The 18,398-nt window shown below is 50.3% G+C and overlaps 5 protein-coding genes across 5 annotated transcripts; 3 read left to right on the forward strand and 2 right to left on the reverse strand.

The window, feature by feature from the left end:
* Window positions 1-29: 29 nt before the first annotated feature.
* AAFC00_007329 (uncharacterized protein) lies at window positions 30-1,355 on the reverse strand (the record flags this gene model as incomplete). The annotated part of the gene is made up of 1 exon (XM_069347418.1): window positions 30-1,355. The coding sequence occupies one exon, from the start codon at window positions 1,353-1,355 to the stop codon at window positions 30-32; it is 1,326 nt and encodes a 441-aa protein (XP_069202021.1).
* A 1,567-nt stretch (window positions 1,356-2,922) lies between these two features.
* AAFC00_007330 (uncharacterized protein) lies at window positions 2,923-5,420 on the forward strand (the record flags this gene model as incomplete). Its single annotated transcript, XM_069347419.1, has 4 exons — window positions 2,923-3,733; window positions 3,787-3,852; window positions 3,909-4,523; window positions 4,576-5,420. 4 exons carry the CDS (start codon window positions 2,923-2,925, stop codon window positions 5,418-5,420), a joined length of 2,337 nt encoding a protein of 778 aa, XP_069202022.1.
* A 1,178-nt stretch (window positions 5,421-6,598) lies between these two features.
* Window positions 6,599-8,275, forward strand: AAFC00_007331 (uncharacterized protein; the record flags this gene model as incomplete). Its single annotated transcript, XM_069347420.1, has 1 exon — window positions 6,599-8,275. One exon carries the CDS (start codon window positions 6,599-6,601, stop codon window positions 8,273-8,275), a length of 1,677 nt encoding a protein of 558 aa, XP_069202023.1.
* Window positions 8,276-8,449: 174 nt separating this feature from the next.
* On the reverse strand, window positions 8,450-10,434 carry AAFC00_007332 (uncharacterized protein; the record flags this gene model as incomplete). Its single annotated transcript, XM_069347422.1, has 7 exons — window positions 8,450-9,433; window positions 9,490-9,774; window positions 9,826-9,861; window positions 9,917-10,131; window positions 10,184-10,222; window positions 10,278-10,329; window positions 10,387-10,434. 7 exons carry the CDS (start codon window positions 10,432-10,434, stop codon window positions 8,450-8,452), a joined length of 1,659 nt encoding a protein of 552 aa, XP_069202024.1.
* Window positions 10,435-15,530: 5,096 nt separating this feature from the next.
* On the forward strand, window positions 15,531-17,178 carry AAFC00_007333 (uncharacterized protein; the record flags this gene model as incomplete). Its single annotated transcript, XM_069347423.1, has 4 exons — window positions 15,531-15,611; window positions 15,661-16,185; window positions 16,241-16,848; window positions 16,911-17,178. The coding sequence occupies 4 exons, from the start codon at window positions 15,531-15,533 to the stop codon at window positions 17,176-17,178; spliced, it is 1,482 nt and encodes a 493-aa protein (XP_069202025.1).
* Between the last annotated feature and the right edge of the window lie 1,220 nt (window positions 17,179-18,398).

Consider the following 18,398-nt stretch of genomic DNA (forward strand, 5'->3'; position numbering starts at 1 on the left):
AAAAGACCGCAATGTACCTTGTGGACTGATCACAACTCGCTAGCTTGTGTCTTGCCCTCTAGCAACGCATCTGCATCGAACCCTACATCCCTTAAGTCTTTAACTTTATCGCCGGGTCTGGTAGGGTCACCCGTGTCCTTTCTGCTCCCGTATGACCATTCCTTTTTCTTCTTCCCATCCAGGGCGTCCGCAATGTACTTGCCAATGATCGGGATCATCTTGAAGGCATGCCCACTGTCTCCAGTGGCAAGCAACAGCTCTCCACCAGGGTAAGCAGGATGTGTGTCAATCAGGTAGTGCGAGTCTGGTGAATCTGTACACCAACACGTCCTCGCTTCGAGGAGTGGTCGATCCGAGAATTGAGGAAGTACTGCATCTAGAAATGTTCTGATTCCCTTCTCTGCTTCCTCAGGGATAGTTTCTTCGGGGTGGTCAGACGCATATCGCGGGATCGAGTATTTCGACGTCCGTCCTTTTTCATCTGTGAACTCTCCCTTCCTGTACTGGTAGCCCGGAAAAGCATTACAGATCTTGATCCATCGGTTTTCCTCATCTGGTTCAAACATGAAACCCAGCTCGTGGTTGTCTACGATAGGCATACCCTTGAACTGCTTGGCTTCTTCCTCGGTCAACTCGATATGTCCGAGTGTCCAGCATTTACTCCACAACTCCTTCGATAGCTCAGGCAATAGAGCCGGTGACGCGGCTCCAGTACAAAGGATATACCGATTAGCGGTCAACACTTCTCCACTAGCGACCTCGACACCCACGACTCTATCTCCTTCCGTCCTCAATCTCGTCATCGTACCTCCCGGACCCGAAACAAACTCAACACCCAGCTTCTGCGCCTCAGTCCCCATCTTCGTCAACGCATTTTTCGCATGCGCCCACCCAGCCTGTCGATTCCAAAGTCCCTTCCAAGTCTGCAGTCCTTTGGCATTGCTCAACTGAGGCACAAACTTGACAATTTCATCTTTGCCCTCGACAAACTCCACGTTGCCCTCGACTTGGCCTTCCTTCTTCAGGTTCTCGTATGACTTGCGTAAGTGCTCAACAGCTGCTGGATCACCGCATGTCGTCACAATCCAACCTGTCTCGTGGAAGATGCCTTTCCACAGTGGTGACGAACGCCACTCCCTTAATGCCTCGAGAGCGAGAGACGCGTACAGGGGCTCGTCGTACTCGGTTCTGATTATCTTGTTCAAGTCGTATGCAGCGCTGTCTATGCTGGGAAGAGGATTCTTGTCGATGGCTTTGATGGACTTGTACGATCCGTCTCGAAGGGCCAGGTGGTAGGCTGTGCTTGTACCGAAAGTGCCGCTTCCGATTATCAGCACTGATTTATCTTCCTGCATTGTATTCGTGGTTGCAATGTTGAGTTCCGTGTCTTGCTTTCTTATACAATTTAAATTTAGATGATGGCACAGGAGATGAACGTCCGCAAGGTGGAGTGCAGAGATACGAATGGCAGGCGATAGAGTCAAAGTTATGAACAGCAAGCAATAGAGCGATGGCCTTGATATGTTAAAAGGCAAGATGTGTCTTCGACACGATGCTTATGTGCACCACGTGTGATCGACTCAAACTCCGAATGAGACCCAATAGATTGATAGAGAGTAGAAACACTCAGTGGGGTAGCAGCGATGCTACGCAGTAACGTGCAGTGTCGTGGCAGCAATCATGGAAATAGGTCATCTAACCTCCCAAGAGCAACAAATGTAAGATACATTAGGGTAAGATGATGTGATGAAGGGTGGACCTTCCCTCTTGATTCGCACCGACTGCGTACCTATCTCTGTATACCGATACACGCGTTAGATAAGGTAAGGCAGACAGGACCCCACAGTACAGCTTCCAGATGTATTCGTGCTTGCTTGTGGCGACTCCTTGGAACCGGCGCTTAGATTTACATTGAACAGTGTCGTATGATTTTATATGTAAAAGTATATGCTCGCCTAAATGTCTAAAACTCTGGTCTATACACTGTCTTCTGATCGCTTCCTGTTGCTGTACTACGATGATATTTCTACCGCTGTTGTCGTTAAGGTACAGCACACCACACGTCACCTTGTGTCGTTCGAGAACTCCCGATTGTGTTTATATGCGACTGACGAGGTAGTCTTCAATTTTCTGATACGGCATCATGTGGAGTCAGGCAAGGTGAACAAGAGAATCATTAATACTCCACAATGCTTGACTGTTACCAAGACCGAGGCTTAGTCTGCTTCGGACCGCATAAATTGAGGCTTGTTGAGCTTAGCTGTAGATAGGCCAACCTCTGCCATCTCCACTCTATGTTATTGGATACCTCACATATCGCACGGTGTACTGAACAGTGCTACGAACAGTCGTGTATACATCATGTCTTGAATTCGAACCCGGCTAAATACACTATAATCAGGAAGGTCAAAGCGAAGGAATCGATAAGACTTTTTGTCACATCAATGTTCGTGCGGTTTGTACAGTAGTACAACCAAACAGCCAGATGGCAAAGACTACCTTTCCCTTGTCACGGGCAGACAGCAAGGTGTAACTGTACTCGCTGGAGTATATCATCCTAACCTGGCTTCTTAGCACGATACCGCTTGTACCTTCCTACGAAACAGAGTATGTACAGCCTTTCTGCCCACCGGCTGGACCTTTCTCGTGGTCCACCTCGATAATCCCTCGATGCATGCGGAGTTCCTATCTTGATACCCAGACCCAGGCGATGTAACAAGCTCTATGGGGCCGCTCACCTACATTTGTGGAAGTCGGAGATACTATTCGTGATGGTCTGAGTTGTCGACATTGGCATATATAAAGTGACGAGGACACACCGCGTTGTGATGCTGGACATACCCTGATCCCAAAGCTGTGACCCGCCCTGGTCCTCCTTATTTACCTGTGAAAGTGTCATTGGTATCTGCCTCAACCACCAACATGCCTGCCATCGAAGTGTCGGCCAATCGGCCCGATGGCGATGTCGAGGTCGGCAAAGATGACAAAAACATATATACTGCATACGAAGCTGCCGACAAGCATGCTGGGGAGGTGAACAACCTGACTGAAACAGAAGCCACTGAGCTTGCCATCGAGGAAATCGACAAAGAATACTCAATTGATTCAGACAATTCGCCCTTTGCAGAAGTCCGTGCGAATGTGCCCAATACGGATGATCCTACCATACCAGTCTCGACCCTCAGGGCATGGCTGATAGGAATTGTGTTTACTACTCTGGGTTCGGGTATCAATCAGTTCTTCTCGATGCGGTATCCATCCGTCACAATCTCGAGCATCGTCGCTCAATTGCTGGCCTATCCGATTGGTTGCTTCCTTGCGAACATCCTACCTCTAAAGACCATCAAAATCTTCGGCCGATGGGATTTTGTGATCAACACAGATCGCAAATTCAACATGAAGGAACACACCATCATTACCGTCATGTCAAACCTGTCATTCGGTGCTTCTTGGGCCACCGACGTCATTCAAGCTCAAAAGGCTTTTTACGGTTTCGATGTCCCTGTTGGATACCAGATCTTGCTCGGTCTGACAATGCAACTTTTCGGACTCGGTCTGGCGGGTCTCGCCTATCGCTTCATCGTCGAGCCTCCTCAGATGATATGGCCGTCGACTCTTGCGAATGCGGCATTGTTCCAGACTTTGCATTCACAGGCGAACCCTATCGCGAATGGTTGGAGGATTAGCAGATACAGGTTCTTCATCTATGTTTTTGCGGCTGGTTTCTGTTGGTGTAAGACTTTTTCCATGTATCTCAGGAGATACTGGGGTCTGACTATTTTCTAGATTGGTTCCCTGCATTCATCTTCACTGGACTAAGTACATTTGCTTTCATATGCTGGGCAGCACCAAGTAAGTTTAGTCCTCTGTGATATCGGCGCTGGACTGCTAGACTCATCACTGTACAGATAATACTGTGGTGAACAACCTCTTCGGTATGACAACAGGACTGGGGTACTTACCTACTACTTTTGACTGGTCCCAAATTGCATACAATGGCTCTCCGCTGGTTGTTCCATTTTGGGCACAGGCAAATGTATTTGCTGGCTTTTTCACATTTATCGCGGTAGTGGCACCCATCCTGTACTACACCAATGTCTGGTACAGTGCTTATATGCCACTGTCCGGCAGCGACACCTACGACAATACGGGCGCGGTATATAACGCCACCAGGATCGTAGATGCTGCCGGTAATCTCTTGCCTGATGAATATGCGAAATACTCTCCGATTTTCATGCCTGTCACTTTTGCCATGGGCTACGGCATCAGCTTCGCGATCATGACTGCTGTGCCCGTCCACATCTTCCTTTACTTTTACAAAGACATCTGGCAAGCGTTCCGAGGCAAGCAGAGAAAAGATGTACACGCCAGGATGATGGATGAGACATACAGAGATGTACCTTGGTGGTGGTACGCTACCATGATAATGGTTGTTCTTGTGGTGACAATCGTCGTGCAGGAGGTGTATCATACCGAGATGCCTGTATGGGCCGTGTTTCTAGCGTTTGGAATGGCGTTGTTCTGTGAGCCGACCGAAGTCTCGATATGATGACTGCTTCGCTAATCTTCAATCAGACCTTATTCCTACCGGCACTGTCTACGCCATGGCGAATCTGACGACCAATGTGTTGACCGTTCTGGGCGAAATCATATCTGGGTACCTCCTACCAGGCAAGCCTGTCGTCATGCTTCTTTTCAAGTTCTATGCGTATACAGGCTTGTCGCAAGCGATGATATACTCGTCGGACATGAAGCTCGGCCTCTATATGAAGATTCCCAAGCGCACCCTCTTTGCTGCACAAGTTGTTGGGTGCATATGGGGAACGTTGTGCCAAAATGCAGTTCTACTATGGATGCTGGGCAATGTCGACGACATCTGCTCCTCTGATCAGCCCAATGGATACACCTGTCCTCAAGGTCGCGTCAACTTCAATAGTTCCATCATCTGGGGTGCCATTGGCCCGGCCCGCATGTACAGCATCGGCAAGATGTACAGTGGACTCTTGCATCTGTTCTGGCTGGGAGCTCTGTTGCCCGTCATCACATTCTTCTTGACAAAACGGTTCCCTAATAACAAGTTCTTGAGAGCTATCAATTGGCCTTTGTTCTTCGCTGGCACAGCGAATGTTCCGCCCGCGACTGGTATCAATTATACATCTGCTTTTGCGGTGTCCTTCATCTTCAATCGATGGATCAAAGGGAAATATGCGCAATGGTGGGCGAAGTACAACTATGTCCTTTCGGCAGCGCTTGACTCAGGTGTCGCTGTTGCTGGAGTCATCATCTTCTTCTGCGTGACTTTTCCGGGCGGGAAGTTGTCTTGGTGGGGAAACAACGTGTCTTCTACTACCGTAGATGGAAAAGGAACATCTTGGTATACTATTCCGGTCAACGGCACCTTTGGGCCCTCGACTTGGTGAATCGATACCCAGAGCAATCGCCATAGTGATCCACAAGATCACATCTCGACAAGTCATACGATAGAGACGAGTCTTTCCACATCAAAACTTTCTTCATATGTCTTGGCAGATCGTGAGCATACGTGATGTGACACCACTTCAGATCAGTGATCCCGTCGACCATGGTCCTCTGTGGCACCGGAATGGGCACTCTTCGTGACCCTTCGCAGGATCACAAGGTCTTTAGGAACAAATTTTGAAGGAATCCGAAAGCATGGGACAAGACGACGCGGCGCAATCAAACAAATGATAGCCTAGCCTCTGCGCGTCCTTGGCTCAAGGTTCCTGGTGGTGGTTTAAGGATTGACCAAGCCTCCTGCACGTAATTTCAATCTCTCGCACCACGTGTAAAGCGAAGCAGAGAAGAGAAAGGATCGTCAGCTTCCATGCCTGCTACTGCAGATCTATATCCTGGCTCCGAATGTCGGAAGTGACAGACAAGAAGAACAAAGCATTCTTTGCCCTCGAATAAGCGCTGCCAGAGCATTATCCTCGGCCCGAGCATACCTTACTTGTTATACACGCTCCTTGTGTGAGGCCAGATATACTTGTAGCAACAGGGCAAGTACTGTACGTCAAATGCCGCGAACATCTACCCAACCCCCACATCTACTTGCGCATACCTTACTGTACATGAAACCCCTCAGGCCTATGATGCAAGTTGATTGAGGTTCCCCCGCAGGTGCCGCTTTTCGAACATGCGCCAATGATGTATGCGGTTTTGTTCTCATCCGATCTTTGCCCTAGATTGGTTCTCGGGCTTGGTTGCTATATGCAGAGTAGGTTATTATGTGGAGTTCTACTGAACGTGGAGCGCATTAGCGAATGTGCGGGGAGATTGTGGTCGTGTTTTTGACTCGCCTTAAGGGTTGTTGCACCTGCATCACCTTATACATCCCTGTGTGTCTTTATTGATGGGGGTTAAATGACGATGCCTTCCCGCGAGCATGGAAGTACGGTCCTTGTGCCAAAGTGCATGAGCCATGGAGGATCGAAGGACGAGCGGGTGCTAGCCTTTCGCGCCGCGTATAGTAAATGACAGTAGTACAAATACCTCTGTCGCGGCTGCTTCTGTTTCGTGAGGTGTCTCTGTTGCTCTAGCCTACTTAGAGACATTCTATAGCTACAACAGCAGCATAATGCGTGTCTTCCAGTCGAGTGTTGCCCTCTTGGCGGCGCTTCTTGTCTCTCATGCCGCACAGAGTGCTGCCGCAGCAACGAGCTGCCCAGATCTACGATCGACTCTCTCTTTCACCGACCTGAACGGGACCGTGATACGGTCGGAGTACATCCCTGCCTGGACTAACGTCACTGTCGGCGGCGAGCAAGGCCTCTGGTGCATGAACTACACAGTCCCCGAGGTAGACATCTGTCGCGTTACACTGAACATAGGCACGAGTCCTCAGTCCAATACCTTCGTCGAGGTTTGGCTGCCAAGTGGATCAGGCGACGATGCGTGGAATGGACGATTCCTGAGTACTGGAGGCAGCGGACTGAGCGGTTGCGTCGATTATGGCGCTATGGTTTACACGTCGAGTCTCGGCTTCGCTGCCACAGGTGATAACAGCGGGCACAATGGCACTGCTGGCAACGGAACAGCATTCTTGAACAACAACGACGTCGTTATCGATTTCTCCTACAGGGCGCGCCACTCGGCTGTCCTTGCCGGCAAGATCATTGTCCGACAGTTCTATGGAGAGCCACATAACAAGTCTTACTATTACGGGTGCTCAACAGGCGGCAGACAGGGTCTCAAGGCTGCGCAGATGTTTCCTAACGACTTCGACGGCATCATCGCAGGCGCACCTGCTTCTGACTTTAACCATCTGGCGTCGTGGTCTGGCCACTTTATCACTCTCACAGGCTTGAATGAGAGTGATCCGCGCTGGCTGGGTGTCACCGAATGGACGGCCGTGCATGCTGAGGTCCTCAAACAGTGTGATCCTCTGGACGGAGTCTTAGATGGTATCCTCGAGGACTCGAGCATCTGCAACTTCAACCCAGAGACAATTTTGTGCAGTCGAACAAACTCGACCGGCTGTCTGACTCCCGAGCAAGCTCACGCTGTCAGGGAAGTCTTCTCTCCCGTGTATGGTGTGAATGGATCCTTCGTCATGCCGCGTCTCTCTCCTTCCGCCGAGCTTGCTGCGTTCCTCGGCATGGGCTTCGGCGCCCTCGCAGGTGGTCTCGTGGGTCCTGGTCCTCAATGGTATCAGAACGTAATCTACAACAACACGTCTTGGGATCCCACCACGTTCAATGCGCTAGATATCGCATACGCCGACTCACTCGACGCACAGCACGGTTACGTGTCATCCTTCTATGGCGACTTGTCTGCTTTCCGCGCTGCCGGTGGCAAGCTGATCTCATACCACGGCGGTGCCGATCCCGTCATCCCTGGCGAGCAGGCAATGCGCTACTACAACCATGTGGCGTCGACTATGAATGCTTCGCACACCGACCTCGACGGGTTTTTCCGCCTCTTCAGGATTAGTGGTATGGGTCACTGTGAATCCGGCAACGGCGCCTGGGCCTTTGGGCAGACCATCGACGCCAGAAATGCATCGACTGCTATACTCTTGGATCTTGTCGATTGGGTGGAGAAAGGCGAGGCCCCGGAAGTTATGGTGGGTACCAAGTTTGTGAACGACACAAGCGCAGATGGTATTGAGTTTGAGAGGCCACATTGCCGATATCCTTATAGGACAACCTTTAAGGAGGGCAATCCGAACATCACGTCGAGCTGGGGTTGTGAATACATCGAGGACTGGAACGTTTGTGGTGGATCATCTGATAGACTACCGAAACTCTGCTGATAGGAGAAGTCTAAGAATCTCAGACGTGTTGGCCGATCATGTGTATATGCAAAGCGGCTACAATATAATATTTGCTTCTGCATTCGAAGAGATTGTTCTATACGCCTTGAAATTAGGCACACCATTGTTCTAAACACCTCCACTTGAGAGGGTTGTTTTGAGATACAGTCTCATTTAGCAAATGTAAACAGGGAACTTGCTCTCCTCAAACTCAGCAGGCAAAGCGGCAACATCCGGCTGCGCTACAACATGTAATCTCTGCCAACACATGGCCCGTAAAAACATCGCGAGCCAGCCACATTGAATGATTTCGCCGGTGGGAATATTGTTGGTAGATGGGTGCGTGTCTGAAGAACTTTGAAGTCGCACTTGCCAGTCTGCTCTGATTTTGTCGCCGAACTCTGAAAGCCCTGTGAACAATCTCTGCACTCTCATCGTGTCTGTGGGAAGATTCTCCGACGCGATCTTGCACATGAGGACTAAATGCCCACCTACAAGATCCCGATATCTCCCAGCACGAACGACTGCATTCGTTGCAAGTATTCCATCAATTGCTTGAAACGCGTCAAACAATTTTTGTGTTTCGCTTGGACTATAGAAGTTCATGTCATCTTCAAGCGAGGGAAGTCGGGCTTCGATGGGAGGACTAGGTCGATTGAGATCGCGAGCAAGATGTTCGCACTGTGTCAATATCAGTCTGGCCAACGCTGTAGCGTCATTTGCAGCGGTACGATTGACATAAGCGCTTAGGTGGTCTTTGAAGATGTCGAAAGACACACAGGTAAGACCTCTGGGCGAAGAGTTCGGCCATGGGATGATTGGTCTCTCCACAGTCGAGATGCCGAGAAAAGGGGTGAGAAATGGAATCATGTCGTTGACTGGAGTCATCCGGTTTGTCGCATCGGCGTTTGAGGCTGTTCTCAGGGCTGAGAGTACCACTTCACTAGACTGAGGACTATCCATCAAGCTGGGTAGTGTTGTTGCTGCATCCGGCAAATTGCCGATCAGAAAGTTGGAAGTCGTGAGTCCAAACAGTCTACCCCTCCCAATCCTGCCGAAACCAAGATCATCTGCCATATGCATCGCACTTGTTCGCCGAATGATAGCTTGAGCGACAATGTCTTCATCGAGGATCGGATCTCGGACATAGTGTAAACACTGATGGACACCAGATGAGCTATGAAAGCATCCATGAAGTGCTCGTCTGTACTTACTGTGCCTAGGCCACGAATGTCCGTGGATAATATGACTTGGTGATTGCCCTCTGCAAGAAAGATCCCTTTGCTTGGTTCGAATTGCTTCCAGGTCATTCCGAGGCGTCTCGCAATGATAGCGATTGTGGAGACATTGGTGAGAGCAAGGGGCCTTACCACATCTGATGGAACAAAATCCCATGACCGCGACATAACGTCCACCCTAGGACATCTTAGGTGTTGATGGTGATCCTGTGCATGGATTGCATCGTGGTATAGGTGAGGTACGGTGCGACGACGAGAATGCTAAGAAGTCAATATCGTGTACGCAGATCGACATCTTCCACACGATCGTACCAGATCATGCAAGGCCAGATATTGCAACATGTAGACCTGGACAATCATGTCAGTGCACGAGCAACGCATGATATGCTTCGAAGATCCCGACCCAGCCAACTAGCTCACCATGCCCATCTGCATCACGGAGGCCTTTGTCAGCAGTCACCTGCACAGCCTGGAGGTCCGGCTGGTCGATAAACGGTGGAATGGCACGAGAGCCTGAGGGTTCCAAGGCTTGCGAAGTAAGTGAGAGGCGAGGAACTGCGTAGATCGTCTCGAAGCGAAACTCCTTCCAGCGCCATCTCATTCGTGTTCGCCTTGCCCCTGACAACATCAATTGAGAGGCTGAATGCCACTTTAAAACAGTGGAACATACATGGACCCATCACGGATGGTTGGCATTGGCGATATCCATCTAAGGGACCGTTCTCAGGCAGGTCCATCATCATTGCCGATACGACTGGACTCACCAGCAGTAGCGAAATACTGTTGTAACACCTGGGCTGTGGTAATGATAAGCGCCTGGTATCTTCGTCAGTGTTGCTGTTACCGTCGAGGGTGACTCGTAAGAGTACATACCATCGCCGAAACGATAAGCGCGACTAAAGATACATCATCGACAGTCATTATGTCGAGATCTGTCGAGTCTGTTTCTCAAATGACCCGGACTCAAAGGATATATATACTTACACAACAGCTTTCCAGGTGATGCTCGAGGAGGCCACTTTACCGTATACCATGCTGGCCAAGCCATTGGTCGCGCCTTCCACGATTGAAGCAACGACTCCTCACCTACCGTACTTTCCACAACTACGCGAATGCGTCGCGTGTCATTGTATTGTATGTAAAGCTACAAGGAGACTTGTCCGGGATCTTCTTGCCAAGATGTGTCACAAACGTAGAAATGAAATGGAAGACTCAGAGTCAACAACACGTCAAGATAAGGCCGGTACGTCAGTGCCTTGGGACGGATACGGCGACAGTCTGTACCTTGCCTTTTCGACCATAAGGGCAACACTAAGGTACCTGACGCTGCTCGAATGGCCCATTGAGGCGTCCTCTCATGACCTTGCCGGTTCTGTGTTGTGTCCGAAGGGATTATTTCCACACCAAGCATATCGAGGCCATAACACATAGGACCACGATTCATCTCACAGCCCCACTATAATCAGGGTCTGTACCACCCGATATGAGCTACACGTAGCACACATACAATGGACGACTTCTCCTCGACTCAACTTCACACCGATGCAGTATAGATAGCAGTTCCACGCCGGAGACTTCCCGGTCCATTCGAAAAGAGCGCTGTCAAACATGTATATATCTCTGTCGTGTCATTGGATAGGTCTTTTCTCTCGTGAACATGTGGAGGGGCTCTGCTTTGCTGACCCTCCGTTGTGTTCCCGGCTGCATTCGCCAAGATTTGTTTTCCAACGGTTATGAATAAGGTTTGCACGCCATGAAAATAAGATTACACCAACAAGCACCAATTTGACTTGCAAATAGATTGTGGCTGCCCCTCAACGTGGGCTGAACAGCATCATCATGAACGATGAGTCGAGTCCCCCTAATCCTTCACCGTTGACGATGAGACAGCCATCAAATGAACTCCTATGTTACACGAAGGGAGTCAGCATGCTCTCCCTCGAGTAAACGAGTTTGTGAGATTCTCCATGCACGCATGGCGCAGGATCTAGATGCAGCTGGCAATCTCAACCACACGTACTGTAGATACGCATGGGCGTCGACAGAGATCGCCCTGCCTTATCGCTTATTAGGTAGGCAGATCATCTGCGTTGGCCACTGCTGCAGCATCGTTGGGCGCCGCACCCCTGCTCATTTCTCGTACCTCTATCTCAGCACCAGCACCAGCAGCATCAGCTCTGGCTAACCGTTGCGATCGAGGGTGTTGGTTCGGACTGGCTATATTTCTCTTCGAGTGTTTGACTTTCTGAGACACTTCGCCGACCATGGTTCGGCCGTGCCCGGGGCTTGCGTACGCTGCGCATTCCTTCGCAACAAGGCAAGGGCCGACCTCGTACTCTGGTACAGTGGTATAGTGAGGTGGGATGCACTAACTGTACAACAGGTAAGGTCAGCGCTAGCACTTGGCGCCACTCGTACACAGCTCCGGTATACGATGATTTCCAGTCAGGCAAGGCGACTTGCTCAGTGTGTAGTGCGCAATTGTGCCTCTTGACGAACCCCGGGCTACGGTTCATCCACAGATCCGCTTTTAAACAAGAAACGGCGAGACAAGGGAGAATTGCAATAATAATAATAACCACCACCGTAAAGGTAGGCGCACAGCCGGTCCTTGACATTTTAAGTTTTGTTTATGTTCTCAGCCTCCCCTTCGATTCCTCTTCCATTGTTTTTCCTTTCTTCTGCATAATATCACGCTGGTCCCTCGGTCTGAGCGCTTCCGCCATCACCTGTTGTGCGCCGGCGTTCATAACAATCTCATACCCTAATCGCAAATTCAGTCCGGTTGTCACACACCGTCCGTCAACATGGGTTTCTACAGCGGACGCACGCCGGCGATATCGTCGACTTTCCGATCAAAAGCATTCCTCATTCCATGCGCCGTCATTCTCATCCTATTCACGTTCATTTACTCGCCACTTCCCTCGACCTACGACGATCACAGAGACGCCGTTGTGGGTGAGATTGCCGATTTCGCAAAGGCACCGTTCCGTCCGTCTCCTGCCGAATGGCATCCTCCGAGTCTGGAGAAAGTCAAGTCAAAGTATGCCTTTGCGACTTTCCTCGCAGGCCAAGCGGATGACGCAGACGATGGTGCCAGTGCCGAGAACGATCACTACTTTGTCGCCACACGCATCCTGGCCTATCAACTGCTTCACGCATCCGAGACTCGCTCGGTAGACGAATCGATCCCTTTCATTGTACTTGTCACGGACAAGGTCTCGGAAAACAAGCGCGCTCGTCTGCGCAAAGACGGCGCAATTGTCGTGCCCGCCGAATACATCCGCGCAGACTGGGTCAAGACCGAGACGAGTACATGGCAAGATGTCATGACAAAATTACGCCTCTGGGAGCTCACGCAATTCGAGCGGATTTGCTTTCTGGATGGAGACACAATTCTGGTGGAGCCGCTTGATGGTGTTTTCCAGGATCCTGCCGTAACATCTCGCCCGACAGGAACTAAGAAGGACCGCATTTTTGAAGACGAAGCAGAAATGCCCGGCAACTACTCGTTCGCCGGCGTTCCTGAAATGAACCGCAAGCACCACTTCCCACCCACTGATGGGCAAGGCGACTTTCCTAACATCAACTACCTGAACGCCGGTTTCTTTGTCTTCGAGCCGTCGCTCTCAATGCTGGACTACTACTTCTCGCTCATGGCAACCGTCGACAAATTCGACCCGCAATTTCCAGAGCAAAATCTGCTCAACTACGCCCACCGCAGGGACGGAAACATGCCCTGGAAGCAATTGGGCAATACCTGGAACATCCATTACCCTACCGTGGATGACCTGCTACACGGAGTCAAGAGCCTGCATGATAAATGGTGGTCTCCTGAGAACGAGGAGCTGAAACCATATACGGAAAGTTGGCGGTGGAGAATGGAAGGACATTACGAAGCTAGGGACGCTCAATTCAACGAGACTCAAGCCAAAGGCAGGTGGCAGGATTGATCGACGGGACATGAATCTTCTAGGTATATGAGCCGCTGTTATTTGCATACGGCATTTTTGGCCCATGATGTTGGCTTGGCGTTTGGCGGAACACTTTTTTCTGGGACGAGAGATATCCCATGTCGAAAACTTTTACATTGCAACTTTTGGCGGATGAACATTGCTGCTAGTGGGTCATGAACACGCATTTGAAGCGTCTTGGACGGGGCGTCCTATTAATCTTATTCTTATTCTTATCCTTATCCTTATCCTTAACCCTTATTTGAATCACTATATAATGCATGATCGGACCATGTTCAAATCACCTCATCACTTCCGCCCAACGACTTTGACAAATCAAAACGTAAAGCGCGGCCTGGCTTGCACGCGTTCCGACCCAGAACAGATCATAGAAGGTGCTATTGACGAAAACCTTGCACGGCAGGCGCGGCTGCAGATAACGATACAAGCAAAACGGAGACTTAAATCAACCTGATGCTTCAGCCAGGGTCGCCCTGCAAAACATAGTATGGAACCAGATGAAACCTAGCTTTATCACAGATCTCGTAGCCATCATGCATGCGCATCGATAGCACACGATTAGGCACCTCCTACGCCATAGTTCCAAGTGTTGAGAACAACTCACCCGATTTTATGTGGTGTTTTCTGTGCTACTATAGGCAGCTGCAGGTTGACGCCTCATGTGGGATGCGAAACTCGTGCAACCAACTTAGTTTCGACTTCTCGACAGCCTGCTGCAACTTTTGCGCTGTTTCAGGAACATGCGGAATACAGATCATAGCATCTGACACTATGTGACTCGATATGTGTACCTGGTCCAGTCGCACATGTGCATGCAGCTCAACTCTGCACTAACCCCGCAGTCATACACAAGTAGATCCGCGGCGGCGGGGTCGCGTGAACACCCCAAAAGCCATACAGGTATGCCCTGAAGCAATGTGAAGGCTACAATGAAGGATCTGGGACATCTACAATCTAAGACTGCTTCCCAGTGAGGCTTGTCCTGGGGTAGTGCTATCTGCCCAGCCTGCAGTATCACAGGACCAAGAAAACGTGATTATCGCGTCGGTACGTACAATCAGATATTGATCCGGCCGGAAATCGAATGATGGATATGCTGTTCTTCATCCTTCCAGACCAGACAAAGTCCGGTGGTAACTCATTGAGAGACTTCTGCACTCACCTTCTACGATTCATGCACCTGATCCTCTGAAAGCATGCATTGTACATGCGATCTTAGGAGCATCCTTCGTGCGGTTGACCAGGATGTTTCACGGCAAGACAAGTCTACGGCAAAGGATCGCCAATAGTGCGTGCGCATTTCCTACTCGACGGCTGACGATCTGAAGCAAGTACTGTATATGTGCGCCAGAAAGTGCGCAATAAGATACCGTGTATGACACTTGACAACCACCTCAACCAAAAGAAGAAGTTAATGTGACTCTTATCATCGTTGAGATTGCTAGGGATTGCACGAACGATGTTTCGAATACCTTGCCTTTGGCTTGATCTCAAGCTTTCCAAGAACGCTTGTTCAATTGACTACTAGCCAATCCAGCCTGACAAAATCCATATGGTTCATCAGGGATACAGATCGACCTCAAGGTTCTCGCACATCCCCACAACCTCCGAAGTCCCAGATACTGTTTACAGTATATTAGTTTTAAGCCTGAACGAATCAAATGGCAGGATCAACCCGAGCATGGCGGACAGAGTTGCAACCAGGGACTATCAATAACACAGGTACATAATTATACAGTACTTTGAACCCCAGTACCATACTCAAAGCTTGTCTATACCCAAGTCGGATACATCGGGCAGCTAGAACGCGAGGTTGGACTTTGCATATTGCCTACTTGTCGAGTCTGATAAGCTACCTTGTACGATGGGGTCCTGTAGGAACAACCGGTTGGTGGCGAGGTTGGTGTTCCGGTCATGCGTGATTGATCGACGAGGAAGTCAGGAATCATTTGATTAACGCTGCACAAGTGATAAGTAGCCACGACCCATCGGCCTCTAACATCCTGTTTCCTCCAAGTTCAATAGACACATCCAACAGCTGAAATGGCGGCCCACTTCAAAATCGATCCGATTCTCTCCATCGAGGTCGCTGTTGTATTTGCAATTGGTTTCTGGCTCTTGCAGGTTGGTGCTTCCACGTTTACTATGAATTGCTTAGCTGATATCCTGCTAGACCGTCCTTGTTGGCTTCTCGACGCCTCTGAAAACTGTTCCGGGACCTTTGATCAGTCGATTCACCAATCTTCGTCTCAAGAAAGCTGTGACAAGTGGTCGGAGGATCTTCTATATCGATAACTTGCACGAGAAATACGGTCCTATTGTCAGAATATCCCCTACTGAAGTCGCTGTGTCCGATGTTGCAGCGTTCAAACAGATCCACGGTGTTACTGGAAAGTACCAAAAAGACATCTGGTACCAGAAGTTGACGAATTTTCCGAGACTCAGCGTGTTCACTATGCGTGACCTTAAGGAGCATGGTCAGAGACGAAGACTCTTTGCGCGCGGGTTCAGCAAGACCTACCTTCGTGAGCACTGGGAGCCCACTGTGCGGGAGAAGGCAGAGCTTGCTGTTCAAAAGATCAAAGCAAGTTCGATCATAGGTACTACTGATCTGATGAAGTGGTGGACCTTCATGGCTACAGACATTGTAGGAATACTTGGCTTTGGCGAATCGTTTGGCATGCTCGAGCTTGGCCAGGTAAGACGCACTCAGAGTCTGACCCATCTATCCCAACTGACAACAAGGTGCAAAGAGGACAGAGTATATTCGTGTGCTCGAGGCTGCACTGATCGGAAACGGCATTGGCGCAGAGATGCCATGGCTCCGTGCCATATGCGCCCGACTTCCACTGAAACCACTCAAGGAGGCCTTCAACTCAAGCGCGTACATCCTCAGCTACGGAACGAGGGCTGTCGAGAACGCACGTAAAGGCGGCAGTGACTCGAACTTGATGGCAACCATCATGGCAGAAGCCGAAAAGGATGGAGCTCATGTTGACGACATGGATGTTCGCACTGAATCAACCAGTCTCATCTTTGCCGGTTCTGGAACTACAGCCAACACCATGACGTTCCTCTCCTACGCTGTCCTGTCTCGCCCTCATCTACGAAAGGCGTTGGAAGAAGAGGTCGGCAGGCTCGATCCTGGCTTCACCGATACTGATCTAGAGACACTGCCACTTCTTAACGCTATCATCAACGAGACACTTCGCCTCTACTGCGCTGTCCCCGGCAGTCTACCCCGTGTGGTCCCTCAAGGCGGTGCGACGCTTGGGGGACATTTCATTCCCGAAGGTACAACCGTAAGCACACAAGCATACACTCTGCACCGCGACGAAGAGGCCTGGCCGAATGCTAGAGAGTAAGTAAATACTCAGCCTGATATCGATTGCGAGACATAACATGCTCACGCGTCTCACTTAGGTTTGATCCAAGCAGGTGGATGGATGAGAGAGAACTAAGTCCCGCGGCCAAGACCACGTTCTGTGCCTTTGGTGCTGGCGCAACCTCTTGTCTTGGTATCAACTTGGCTTGGATGGAGCTGAGGTACGCCACTACTTTGCTGTTCCGCGAGTGTAAGGGGCTTGAGCTCGCTGCCTCCACCACTCCTGAAAGTATGGAGTTGGAGAACTATTTTGTCATCGTGCCCAAGGCTCACAGGATGGAGGTCACCATGAAGCAGGGAGCATGAGACTTGTAGCCCAGGCTCTGATTCTCACACCGCACTCAGTATAATCGCTCCAGAGACAGTAATGCAGCCGTTCCGATTTCATCTTCTTGCTACACACTTTCATGAAGTGCAAAACGTAGGCATGAACAGGAGAGAGTCGTATTCTGAGACTGAGAGTAAGACCCAAGCAAGCGGCTTGGCTTGACATGAGCAAGAGTATTTGTACTCGCAGCAGCCTAGTCGCTGCAGCCATGTTTTATACCCCCTCCAAGGCTTTTGAGTAGGCAATGTCAAGACCGCTACGTTCTTCAAGAGTGTAAATACTCGCTACCAAGCAATCGACATGCTACAGCCTCGGACAAAACGTTCGGTAGGGGGCGAATCCTTACAAGCAGCCAAGAGACCCAAGGCGGAGAATTGATTCGGTACAATAGCTACCAGGTTCCTGGGTCGTCTCAAATGTGCGCAATGCAGCGAGCTCTACGGTACATTGTTTATCTGAGTAGGAGGGGGCCGCAAGCACATCACCTCATGGCGCCTAGAGGTAAATCATGACGCGTTCACCTAGGGGATCTTTCGTAGCCCAGTATTGGACACGGAAGGGTGTGAAAGCGACTCGGAGGAGGTGGCATGGCTTGCCGTGATGGAGAAACATAAAAATAGATGCATGACGCAGCCGGCGGATGACAACCGAGAAACCTTTTCTACCTCCAGCGGCGGACTTGTACGGTACAAGTGAGGTCAGGTAAGGCACTTCTAGTTGCAGACGCAGTGGGCTGTCTGAAGCCAAGCGATAGATTTAGAGATTTAGAGGTCCGAGCGGCTTTCGTCTTCTGAGGCATGGACTGATTCTCCTCGGTAACAGCGACACTGCTACTACCCAAGACTTGTTCAGGATCTTTAAGACTCCCGAAATACCTCTTTCACGAGACGTTGCATCTGCTAAAGACAATTTCCCTGTACCAAGACCGTATAGACCGTGTTGGGTGTCGTGGATGACCATGAGGAATATTCATCATGTCGCAGGTGGACGCGCAGCCAATGGTCTCTAACAGCAACCGAAACGTCGTGTGGCTGGGGCTCTGCCGCCAAAGATGGCAGGCGGCAGCCGCTGTCAGTTAGTTTTGCCGGGGTGATGAGAGCGCTCCAGCCCAGCAGTATTGTTCACCCAGCCACGAAACGGGATCCCCCTACGCCTGTCGTCCACTAGCAGCAAACGAACATTCCATAGGCGTTGTCAT

Source organism: Neodothiora populina (assembly GCF_041146345.1).
Source record: "Neodothiora populina strain CPC 39397 chromosome Unknown canker_contig_9, whole genome shotgun sequence".
Taxonomy (NCBI): domain Eukaryota; kingdom Fungi; phylum Ascomycota; class Dothideomycetes; order Dothideales; family Dothioraceae; genus Neodothiora; species Neodothiora populina.